General features: G+C 35.6%; 1 protein-coding gene across 2 annotated transcripts in view; it reads left to right on the top strand.

The window, feature by feature from the left end:
- The window catches only part of ets1 (v-ets avian erythroblastosis virus E26 oncogene homolog 1), a 112,791-nt gene that overhangs the window by 46,827 nt on the left and 53,292 nt on the right, over positions 1-12,672 (top strand). Inside the window, exon 1 of one of the 2 annotated variants that reach the window (XM_028810348.2) lies at positions 2,586-3,210. The exons of the other annotated variant lie outside the window; for it this stretch is intronic. Coding sequence (XP_028666181.1) covers positions 3,150-3,210 — 61 coding nt within the window. The 5' untranslated portion in view covers positions 2,586-3,149. Of the gene's footprint in view, positions 1-2,585; positions 3,211-12,672 lie in introns of those variants that run through there. 2 annotated transcript variants of the gene reach the window in all.

The raw sequence follows: 12,672 nt of genomic DNA, 5'->3' as shown, positions 1-12,672 counted from the left end.
TCTAATTTTCTCATTCCAAAAATGTAGCTTTTTTCCATGATTATATTTTCATGATGTTTTGATGTTTCAGAGCTGGCTTTCTCTCATTCTCCCTCTCTCTTTATCTGTCACTCTCTTGAAATAAATCTCAAAGGAGCTATTTGGTTAAATAAAGGATTAATAAATGTAAAAGGCTCCAGAATCTTTGGTTTAAATCATAGCCCAGGCACTGCTACTATGGAATTTGTATTTTCTCTTTGTATCTGTGTGAGTTTTTCGTGGGGTGTTTTGCTTTTCTTCTAAAGTGTATGCATAATAGTTTAATTTGAGACTCTAAATTGGCCAAGTATGAAAGAATGTTGGGGTGTTGTGAGCTTTCACCCTGCAATGGTTTGACTCCACATGCAGGGTTGGCTAGCTGCAACATTGAACGTTAAAAAATAAATAGTGGCTCTAAATTGGCCCAGTATGGGTGCACACATGAATGTGCCATGCAGTGGAGAGGTGTATTTTTTAGGTTTTTGGTTATAATAATCATACTTTACGGTTTTTACACCCTATGATTTCCAGCCGTCTCACTCTCATTGTTAGTGACAAATGACTATTGTCTTGATTGCTTTCAATTTGTATGTAGCATTAAGTTTTACATTGTATTTTTATTAAAAAAAAAAAAGTTGTGTGCGAAATTTGGAGCTCATATTATTTCACATTATAGGTTAATGAGCACAAAGCTAAGATGTTGTGTACTTAGTCAATTTGGATGTTGCAGTTATCCTGGCTGCACTGGGTAAAAGCCAGGAATGAAATTTAGATGGGACACTTGTCCACAGTAGTACACACTCATGCATAGAGTCGTCATGTGACCTAACATGTACATTTTTGTGATTTTAGTATGCTCAAAATATTTAAATTTAGATGGGACACTTGTCTGCTGCAGCACACACTCCTATATAGAGTCACCTTTTGATCTAACATATACATTTTTTGTGATTTCAATATGCATGTTACTAACGTGTTTGTTATTCAGTATACTTCAGTTAATTCAGTATTTTACCATATTAAGCTTCACTTTTGGTTTCTTCTTGCTTATTATACACATGTGCAATGCAATTTGCTTGAAAAACCCAATGCATTGAATCATTTTTCCCTTTTCATTATAAAACAAATTGGACAATTCAGAAAGGTAAATTTCCTTTGTGAATATGTGTGTGTGTGTATGTATATATAATAACAATATAACCTGACATTTCAGAAATTTAAAACCTGTTTCAGAATGCTACCCTTTAACATGGATACTTTTGGAGACATTTAATTTTTGGTTGCATACTTATTTTTGATAGAATGGCTCATAAGAATGAATCAATAGCTCCTGAATAATGATTGAATTTTTTTTTCTCAGTTGCAATTATTGGCTACTGAATTACCATTTTTGTGTAACTTAATGTACTATTGTACAGTTTTGCATTACAGTCTTTAGGGATTTCATACATACTGAGTACTTTTTAAAAATACAAGTACAGTACTAACTAAAAAGATCACACTCCACTTTCTCCATGCCTTCAGTGTATTTATTGTCTGTCCATGTTACATTAGCTCTCAAGCACAAATAATTGCATTTGTTATCCATTTTCTCAAAATTTTAGAGAACTAACTAATGAAGCTCTCCAGTGAAATCCCATACCAAGCCATGTGTCTCCACAGCAAATCCCCATGGTGTCTGTGCTGTTCTTTGTTGCTTCCATGGCCTCTTGCACCCTGCCACTAGCTCATTTAACAGCACCTCACTTTCCCGATCAGCACGTTGCATATTGGCATGCTGTGTATACTGTAATGCTGATAAAGAATAAGGTCATAATATGCTGCAGAAGAGCCTACAGAGCATTAGATGAGGCAAGAATCACTATCTGTACAAGCTCCATGCGCAGTGCCTTCCTTACCAGTCAAACTAAATACAGCAGCACTTCATCTTGTTGTTTAGTGACCAGTCCATCTAATTAACCACCGTTTTTTATACAAACACTCTCATGTAATTGCTGTTTTTTGTTTAGTGTCCACATCAACTGAGATTATTCTGTCACTGTCATACACTTTGAGGTGTAGAACTGGGCAGGGATGAAGGAACCAATTAATTATGAATGACCATTTTAGTAATGACTGATGTGTAAGTTCACGTATATAATCAACGATGATAGAAATATTCAGTTGTATACACGCGAGTTTATTGGGAAATGTATTGCCTATCAATTCATACATCGTCTAAACTCGCCCTTGCAATATTAACTCAGGACGGGACGTCCTACTGTTGCAAGGCACAATTATGTTAACACATATAGTCAATCTGTAATTCTTGAATATATAGAACACGTATATCCATGAGGTGTGGGAGGAAACTGAAGTGTCCGGAAAAATGCAAAGCAAAAACATGGAGCATTCGGTAAAACCAACAAAAAGCGAACTCGAGCCTCTTTTGCTGTGGCGCTTCATTGCTAAACGTCACGGCACTGTGACTCGTCCCGTCAATTGTTTTTTTTTTTTTTTTATTAATAGTACTGTACGGCGAGTTTAAAATTTTAACGGATTATTTTGATCAATACTAAAAATTTAGCAGACTCTTAGGATTTTTTGGTTATTTTTCATTTCAGATGCACCTTTACTCCGCTGTGTTAAAGATGAATGTTGTCGAAAAAGCTTGTAATGTAAACGCAAGGCCACACAAGAACATAATTGATTTGTAGAGCCGCGCAACAAGCGGCTTCACAGAGCCAGCCCCTCATAAGCGTCTGAAAATGGTCCGGCCTCCTCAGAAAGCTAGTGAAACGGACTGAGAAACGCCCTTAAAGGAGTGAGTGAACGAGCGAGAGAGTGAGTGCAAGAGACAGAGATAGAAAGAGAGAGAGAGAGAGAGGAAGGGGGGAAGCGGGGGAAACATCACCAGAGACAATTTTGAATTTGCAAAAGAGAAGGAAAAAAGCAAGAAAGAACGTGGGAAAGAGAAGAAAAGTTGTGCACTTTGTTGGTGAAAAGCCAAAAAATAACATCTGGAGCAGTACTGAGCTCGAAACATTAAACGGGAGGCTTTCGCAACTGCTAACTAGACTCGCATATACAGAGTAACGAAGGAGAAAAAAGGCACAAAGGCGTCAACATACATTTGACTTAGAACGCCGATCATGAAGGCAGCTGTTGACGTGAAGCCGACGTTAACGATCGTAAAGACTGAAAAGCTTGATGGTAAGTCAACACGCTTATTTTTTGCGATTATTGGTGTCTGACTTCAACGCAGCCGGCCGCTCAGTTTATTGCAGACTATTCCCTGAACGGTTAAAACCTATGCTTGGTTTACTACACGTTGAGATCAGAGTATTGATGAAAGTAGAAGTCTGTCTTGGACATACGCATTCTAGTCCGGCAGTCGGAAAGTAGTCTTAAAAACTTAAAGCGACAGTTATATCAGTTATGTCGCTAGAACTCCTTTAATTTGTCACTTTCGTTAATACGGTATCTACCCGAGATGCGCTGGGCGGGGTGGGGGTGGTAGTGCAGCAGTGGCTAGACTAACCGAGGCGTGGTCTCAAGCAGTCCAGAGAAATGCTTAAAGAGTATAAATGCATTATTGATCAAACGACATCTTTCATGTAGTTTAGTATATTTCGAAAATTAATTTTACTTGTTTTCTTAAAAGCTCCGGGTGTTCAAATGCATTGGAACGTGGCGTTTAAAAGTGCTTATACCGTGTGTGTTGAGTTTGACACTCGTTTGTGACATCATCGGCTCTTCTGCACGTGTGCTGTGGAATTTACTTAAAAAATGAAAATATTTCTTGTGCTTGCAAGCAAATTGAATTCAGAAAGTATTTTTCTGAGTATTTTTTTCAGCAACCTCTGAAGCAGCAATAAGGAAACTACTATAACTGATGCAATCTCGTAGTATTGTTGCAATTTCTGTTTTGTTCGGGCTTGAAAAGCCTTATATTAGAAGCTTCTTTAAAATATACGGTAGGTTCAGTTGCTTTTGAATAGCCAAAAATGAATGATTTACAGATTAGATACACTGTCCAGCTTTAATACTTTCACTCTGTTCTCCGTACTAGTTGTATACATGATCATTTATAATGCTGTTTTTTGACTGTTTAAGTATATTGAAAATCCATCCATTTAACCTTTTTTGGAATTTGCTTATTCAAGCACATGATTGTGGAGAAAAAAAAAAAATCAATGTTTTAAAGAGTATTTGTGTCCTATTAAGTTTCTGTGTTTATGTGTCTACATTGAGGTTTCCCCTTCTAAGGACTGCCAGAAAGTTTATGTAGATTTTCAGAAATGTGTACCTAATATTGAGAAAGAGGAAAGTTCTTAAGACTAGGTGTGACAAATGTATACTGGGTGTTTGGCAGTTGCTTGGACTCAGTAATGGACAGCAGAAATGGAATAGATGTGTGGAAATCTTTATGCATCCATTAGGTTCAGTCCTAAGTTTAGTTACTCAATATGGCTGTATTGTGGTTGACAGTATAATGACTGGCACTGGCACCATGTGACCCTGAACTGGATATCCATTAAACATATGGGTTGTTCCTAAATTGCACTCAATGCTTGCTGAGATGGCCTCCAGCTTCCCTGTGACCCTGCTCAGGATAAAACAGGTTTGGAAGATGGGTGGATAAATGGATAAACTTGCTTATTTTGGTTTAGAGGTGTGAAGACCTATCCTCGCCGCACTGGATGCAAGGATGAAACTAAACCTAGGTTCTAGGTTTGCAGACAGTATTCAGTGTTTATATCTAGACATTACAGTAGTGTGAGGATTTTGTTAGTAAATCTGAAAGTGGTATATTTCTAATAATTTATTCACTACATACTGCATAAATCCAGTTTGAATCTTCATTAATGTCAGAACAACAATCCTGATATACAGTAAGTACTTTTACACGCAGTCATTGTGTTTATGTTTTTAAAATGTTTTTGGACCTTAAAAGTGGTATCACTTTTTTTTTTGGTCGTGTCAAAGTACTGTTCTGGAATTGCTTTTCTATGTACTCATCCATCCATTTTCTGAACCCAATTATTTGCGTACAGACTTATAAACAGTTGAATCCTTCAGGTCACCATCAGGTAGAAGGCAGGAACTAATCCAGGAAGCAAAGCCTGCACATTACAGGGGACTCGCTCAGTCATACAGTTCCAATTTAAAATTGCTTATTAACGTAATAAGTACATATGTATCATATGACTGTAAACCAAAGAACCTGGAGAAATTCACCCTGCGACAGAGAAAAAATGTGCAAACTCTGTACACTGAGATGGCTGAGGCCTGTGAGGCAGTAAGGGTAAAACCTGTACTTTTGTTATACTCCAAATTAGGATATTTGTTCATTTTATTCCTCAAAAATGTTTATCTTGCACATTTTTATAAAAATTAGTATTTAAATGTAGTTGTAAAATGGATAGTGGATGCTAGAAGTACATTTTTGTTTATATGAAAATAAACAAAAAAGGATCATGTTTCTTATTCATCCATTCTATCCTTTTCTCTCCAGGAGTTTAGAGCCAAAGTCCATCAGCATCAGGTACAAGGTAGCAACCTAGCATTCATTCATTGCAGGGCACACACCCCAGCTCACTCATATGTCGGACTTTATTGTCTCCAGTCAACTTTTGAAACACTAAACGTGTTTCATCTTTTGTATGTAGGAGGAAAACAAGCAGTATGCAAGGAGAAAAACCTTTGCAGCTATGGGGAAAATGTACAAACTCTACATACAATAGATGGTGACCAATCCAGCATTCAAACCCAGGTTTAAGCAGATTAAACTCCATGTATGCAATTTCACCCCCAGTCACTTTATATATCAGAATGCAATGGTTAAGAAATGATAATTTGATCAGGCAGCCACTTTTTACTTTCAAAAAGCAGTGTCTCCTACAGTAGGAAACAGAAACATTATGGTAGTTCTAGATTTAAGATATAGAAGTGATGAGAAGGACTTCGAATTAAAAGATTCTGGTTGTTAATTGAAAACTGAATTGCATGCATATGGTTTGATTAGTCCAATGACGATGAACTGGATAAAGGAATTAGAAAAAGGATAGATGAATAAATTCATGGGTCATCTTCCTACTATTCAGAAACATTGATTTCTAAAATTATTTTACCCTAAAATACATTAGCTTCATAAAAATAGCTATTTGTTTCAATTAAAATTAATTGAATGTGCTTGTCCTCCAAACTTGTTCTGTTTGTTTGTGTTTTAATCTTTGTTTAATTTAGCACACTTTTCATCTCCTCCTTTTTTTGATTCTTTAAATATATAGTTGCTTATGTGACAATTTAAAATATCTTCAGTCCACCATTTCTTGCATGAATGTGAGGTTGTATTGCTATAATTTAGAAGACCTTTGCCACTTATTACAGAGGGTGAATAATATATACAAAGTCTGTATGCTGTATATCGATGTTTTTTCTGTGTAATTAGCACTTTCCTAAAATTTATCCGTCATCTTGTCAATATTTCATCACATAGGCCTGTATCAGAGATCTTTTTTAAGTCCTTGCCTCTTTGATCTGGTTATGGATTGAGTCGTGGGATAAAGAACCAACTCCTCGGTGCATGCTTTTTGCTGATGACATTACGTTGGGTAGCATCAGAAAAGAGGAGGTACAATGGATGTTAGAAGAATGGAGAAGGGTTTTGGAAGATATAGGGTTGAAGAATAAGACGGAGTATATAAGGTTGAATGATGATCAGGTTTCAGAGGTTAGCCTTCAGAAAGAGCAACTGAGAAGAGTGTATACATTTAAATATCTAGGATCAGTGATAGCCCAAGATGGAAAACTAAATGCACAGATAACCCTAGTGTCCAGTGTGGATGGAACAATTGGAAGAAGGTATCAAGAGTATTGTGTGATCTTTGAATTGTGGTGAAGTTTACAGGTAAAGGTTTTTGAGACAGTGGTAAGACCAGCAGTGATGTATGGATTTGAGACATGGGCAGTAAAGAGAGCGCAGGAGATGAAGTTAATAATTCATTTCATTTATATAGCGCCTTTCCCATGCTCAAGGCACTTACAGAATATAAGAAAGAACGGCAGGGTATACAGTATATAGCATTGTACAAACCAGATAAATAAATAAAGAAGATTACGACAGTGAATTCAGAGAAAAAAAAGCCTAACAGACAACATAATTGATGGTCTAGCACACACACATACAGGTTACATGAGCATCTTGACAGAGAAGTAAACCGAGAGAAGGGTAATAAAGTCAAGTAGAGCTAAAAGCCTTCCTGAACAGATGAGTTTTGAGTTGTTTTTTAAAAGAATTCATGGAGTCAGTTGATCTAATTAATTTTGGTAGGTCATTCCAGAGTCTGGGCGCTATACAGCTGAAGGCCTTGTCACCCATGGAGTGTAGATTAGTGAGGGACACAACAAGATTGCCAGAATCAGAGGACCTTAGTGGGTGGGCAGGCACATAGTGATGGAGAAGGTCACTGATGTAGTTTGGCGCAAGGTTATTAAGTTAGAGGTGGCAGAATGAGAATGTTGAGATGGGTGTGTGGAGTTACAAAAACAACAGAATAAGAAATGAGACATTCAAAGGTACAACAAAAATGGGAGAGATATCTAAGAAAGTACAAGAGAGTAGGCTGAAGTGGTATGGACCTGTGATGAGGAGAGACAATGAATAATATGGGTAAAAGAGTTGATAGGAATGTAAGTGCAGGGGAAGATAAAGCAAGGGAGACCAAAACAGAGGTGGATGGATAAAGTAAAAGAAGATCTGAAGGAATAGGGCTTGACTAGCAAGGAAGTGCAGGACTGAGCTGTTTAGAGAAGGTTGGTCAAGCACATTGACCCCACATAGAAGTGGAAAAAGATGAATAGGGAGAAATAGAAGACCAAACGACATGTAAATTCATTTTTAGCTAATTGTCAATGTTAATTTTGAAGATTTCAATTGGAATGAGAACATTCACCCTTATTATTGTTTTTTTTTGCTCTGATACTTTTTCTTTTGTGCTGCAGTTTAATTAGCACTAATCAGAAAACTGCTGAGTAATCTGAATAAACAGAATAATGTTTGTCAACTGATATGATTATGTAATTTTACTATGGGCAAAATGATTTCCTTTTAGATGAATAGATCTATCATTTACAAACATGTAATGTATGCTTTCCTTATATACAGTATTAAATAATGTACCAATTAGTACATATTTTTATGTCTTCTATTTTTCATATTATTACACTCTACTTATATTTTAATTTAAGCATAGAAGTGATAGAATAATATAAATACTCAATTATTTTAAATACTAATGATCTCATATTAATGAGGTTTGTAATTGGTAAAAGGATGACTGCATTTGGTGTACTATATAGTACTGGGAACATTCAAAGAATGCAGCAATTGTATCCAGGACTAAACTTTGCATACACCAACCATATGAGAAGTTTATCAAATAACGTGCTAATTTATTTTTATGTATTGATTTTTTGTTGTGGTAAGTTATACCACACTCATGAAGTCTTCTGTATCAAGGTTTGCTGTATGTTAGTGATTTAGAATGAAAAACATTTTACTGATATCTAACAATCTGTAAGAAAAGTCGTTGACTGAACATTTCTTTGGTGATGAGGATAGAAGCAGGCAAAAAAGTATTATAACTCCGATTTAAATAGGTAGACATTTTTCTTTACCTCCCCTAATTTGCAATGCAAAATGTTTTTATTCTGCGTGAACTACTCTAATCTTTCCTTTTAGATAAAACACAAGATTTGTGCATTTCTCTTTAAGCTTGCAGGTGTTTTGAGGTTAGCAGGAAAGTGTCTGAATTTGAAGAGTTGAGCATCAGTTTCTATGGTTGCACTGCTTTGCTGCTTGCTCAGAATCACCCTCAGATGTTTCAAAAGTGCTGCAGACCGTTTGTAGACGGCATATAGTGCTTTGCAGGAGATGCCTCAGTGGTTTTAGAAGATCAAATAAACTGGCGCCTGTGATGCTACAAGAAGCGAATGTGCTCATATGAGATCTTGCTCACAAATGTGGCCACCAGTGTTTCTTTAGCGTGGGGGTGGCTGGCTGCACATTTACACAAGTTTTACAGCATGTAGCATTTTCAAATGTGTAGTCAGAGCTTTTTTAGCAAACATTTCAGTCTCGGTTCTTTTTGTGTTTACATAATTAATGCACAAAAGTGTCTGCTAGTTTTATTTGTAATGTTGTGTTTTTGGCATGTTTAAATAAAGTTAAGAATAATTTTCAGCTTTTTCCTTTTTTACTTTTCTTACTCTGTCAAGAATATGTTAGTACTATATTTTTCATACTTATTCTTTTAAAATTAACATATTTTTAACTGGCAAACCATCAACAGTGCATTTTTGCCTTGATAGATAGATGTTGAATTTCTGCTCTTCATATTTAAACTCACAAAATGATATGTACAATGGCTGAAAGAGAGAGACTTCAGTTTCATAACCATGCTAAAATGATGCACACCCCATCTGTGGTTAAACCATTATATATGGCTAAATCTACTTGGTGAACAATCCAACAAAACCAATTTGTGACAGACTGATTTACCTACAAGATGGATCCATATGCTAAAAAGGAGATTCTTAGCCCACATTATGAGGTAGGACTTCAAGAGGGCCGGTGTTTATTCTCCGGTCAGGCAGATTGATCTTTGTGGTTCTTAGCCTCAGGCCACGTGGAGTCTTCTGTTTATTGAACAGAATCTCAGGCCCATGCAAGGAGTGGATATGATATTTAGTCTTAGATGCAAGTAGTCAATAATGTCTATTAGCGCATTGCCTTGTAAGTGTATTCACAATGGGCATTAGCGTTAGGGCTGGTCAGTTGCACACCTCAAAATAGCATTATATGTTTAGTGAGATAATTTGTTTTGTTCAGAACAGTCCTTACTTTTGAAGTGTAACACATTTCTAAAGATTTGAGCCATTTTTTAGGGTACTTTATTTTCTTTTATGATGAACACTTCTGCTAAACAAGCTCCTTTCTAAAAGAGTATTGCTTCTAACTGTTAATTATCAAATCAAATATGAATTAGTCCTTCACCTTTTGGCATACCACCCTTTTAAGTGCTCTGACACATTCATCACACAAACAGATAATAATCACAATAGAGTGAGAAATTAATTCTGGTACAAAAAAAGATGTGTGATAATCAGTTTGAAAACTCACATATAAAAAACATTTAGACATATATTCCACTCTGTTCTGTTAAGCATGACATGAAGCAAAGAAGAGCATTTATTCAAAAACTTCTAAAACACATGATATATTCTGTTATCATTTTTCTTTAATATAAGTAAACTGTAAATCTGTTATTTCTATGTCATGCATTGCTCATACTGTAATGTTTTAGTGGAATTTAGATGATCAATGATTCAGATTAAAATAGGTAATTTATTCTTGATATTTGAGGAAACAGCATAACGGTGTTCAGAATTTCTGACAAGGATGAAAATATTTGGTAGGGAAAAATAGTCTTGAGATATTAGGCATTAACCCTGGCATAGATGCCAATATTTCAGAGTACATTTATGCAAATCCTTGCACTCATCCAATCTGAGCCAGTTTAAGGGTAATCCGTTAACAGGATGTGTGTGTGTTTGGGTTTAGAAAATTATTGTACATGTACAGGAATAAGACCCATTCAGCAGATAATGACTAGGACCTGGACACTACTGGCTACATTTCTAGTCACTGTATCAGTGTGATATACTAGTATTAAAAATATGTTGAGTAAAATAATCTCTGAAGAATTTGTTTACCATTTACTAATGTTTTTGCAAATTATACGTTAAGGACCTTATTTAAAAAAAAAAAAAAAAAGTTACGTCCCCCTTATAACTTGGAACAGTTTTTTTCTATTTACAAGGAAGCAGTCAGCCATTTACTGTACCTGTTTATTTCGGTGTATGAATGTGATAGCTTTTGTAATGAGGGACCCAGTGAGAAGAAAGAGTGCAGTAGGCTAGTACAGAAGGCCATTTTAAACTTGTATAATGACCTTCGGCCTTATCTAGTTTATTTATGTGTTCAGCAACACAAGGTTATGTTTAGTATCTCAGTTGGGGTTAGACACTAAAGAAGAAAGATTCAATGAGATAGGTGTTATCTTTTTTTTAATTTTTTTTTTTTTATTCTGGCTCAACTTGGTTTATAGCAGGTACAAAAATGTTTACAGCTGTCACCATGGTTAGTACATATTTACTTCAAACAAGCTTGTCATTTCCTTTTGAACATTAAATTTATAGATCTAAAGAGGAAAAAAAAAATAAACAGCTCATCATAACACATTATTGATTGCATAATGATAATGGAGACTTTAGGATAGTTCTTTTCACCATCTTTGGTGGTGATTTATGTGTTATTGTCAGTGGTAGCTCAACAACTAATGCAACAGGCTACTTCAGATATCTTCTCGAAGTTAGGGAGGATGTATTGGTTAATATGTTGGTCCGGAAAGTAGAAATTTGAAGGATTGCTATTCCTATACTACATTGCTCTGTAACCTCAATACATTCACTTCAAGATGATTGTACTTGCATAGTGTGCAAATATATTTCTTCTAATATTGTGCTGTAAGGTGCTTCAACATAATATTTACAGTGAATGTTTCTATGGTTCTGTGGTTTTTTCAGTTCCACTGCAAGTGAGTGCTGTGTATGCATGCCACACAGTTTATTCGTTTTGCAACCAGCAGAGTACACAGGATTAGGACACTTTTGGACTTGGTGGCACCAATTGATATATTACTTCTAATAATGTCCAGTCTGAAAGCAAAAATGTGCAAGACACTCTGGCAATATTTTGTATAGTGCCTCCATTTTCAAAATGCATCTTTTACGCTGAATATTTTAATTTTGTTGTGTTCGTATTTTACATTTGGTCAATGCCTTTATTCAAGCAATTGGTCAATGCCTTTAACAGTTGGTGCTTAGGTAGGTTAAGCGACTACGTTAAGGTCACCCAGTGGGTCGTTTGTAGACAACTGAACCAGCAACCTGCGAAATATAAATATAGTGCTTTAGCCAATAAAACAAATTTTCTGCCAACTTGGTTTTGCAAAATATGTTTTTTTAATTCAAAATAATGTACCTTTTTCATGTATGCAACAGCTGTGTGATAAATGCAGCGAGTTTGTGTAATAGTATTCAAAGTAAGCTTTGCATATAAATTTTTTAAAATATATTTAAATATTCAAGAACCTTCTTTTTCCAGTTTAAAATTGTTACAAGTGATAGACTTTTTAGCTGCATTGAGTAAAATGCAGGACAAACTTCAGAAGGATTAGCAGGTCATTGCCATGCAAATCTTCTTGCACACTTCCCTGCACATTCATATCAGGCTAATGAAGATTGTTCAATTATCCATGCATGCCCTTCCAAGGTGAAGGAAGCAAGAATAAATGGAGAAAACCTACTTGAACATGGAATGTTAGTGAATACTCTACATAGAGAATCCGACCCATATCTTAAACCATTTCTTGAATCTTAAGAAGCAGCAATATTTATTTGTTTGTTTATATATTTGATCTGTGAAAATTTAAAAAATTACAGTGATTCATGAATTACATTGTACTTGAGTCCTCCTAAGCTAGGTTGTCTACATTTTTCAGATGGGTCTGTTAATACTTGCCTTAATGTTGGAACTATTGTTCTCTT

The sequence above is a fragment of the Erpetoichthys calabaricus genome, chromosome 9 (genome assembly GCF_900747795.2).
Source record: "Erpetoichthys calabaricus chromosome 9, fErpCal1.3, whole genome shotgun sequence".
NCBI lineage: Eukaryota > Metazoa > Chordata > Cladistia > Polypteriformes > Polypteridae > Erpetoichthys > Erpetoichthys calabaricus.
The sequence above is the reverse complement of the archived record's forward strand: the minus strand, read 5'-3'. Positions and strand labels throughout refer to the sequence as shown.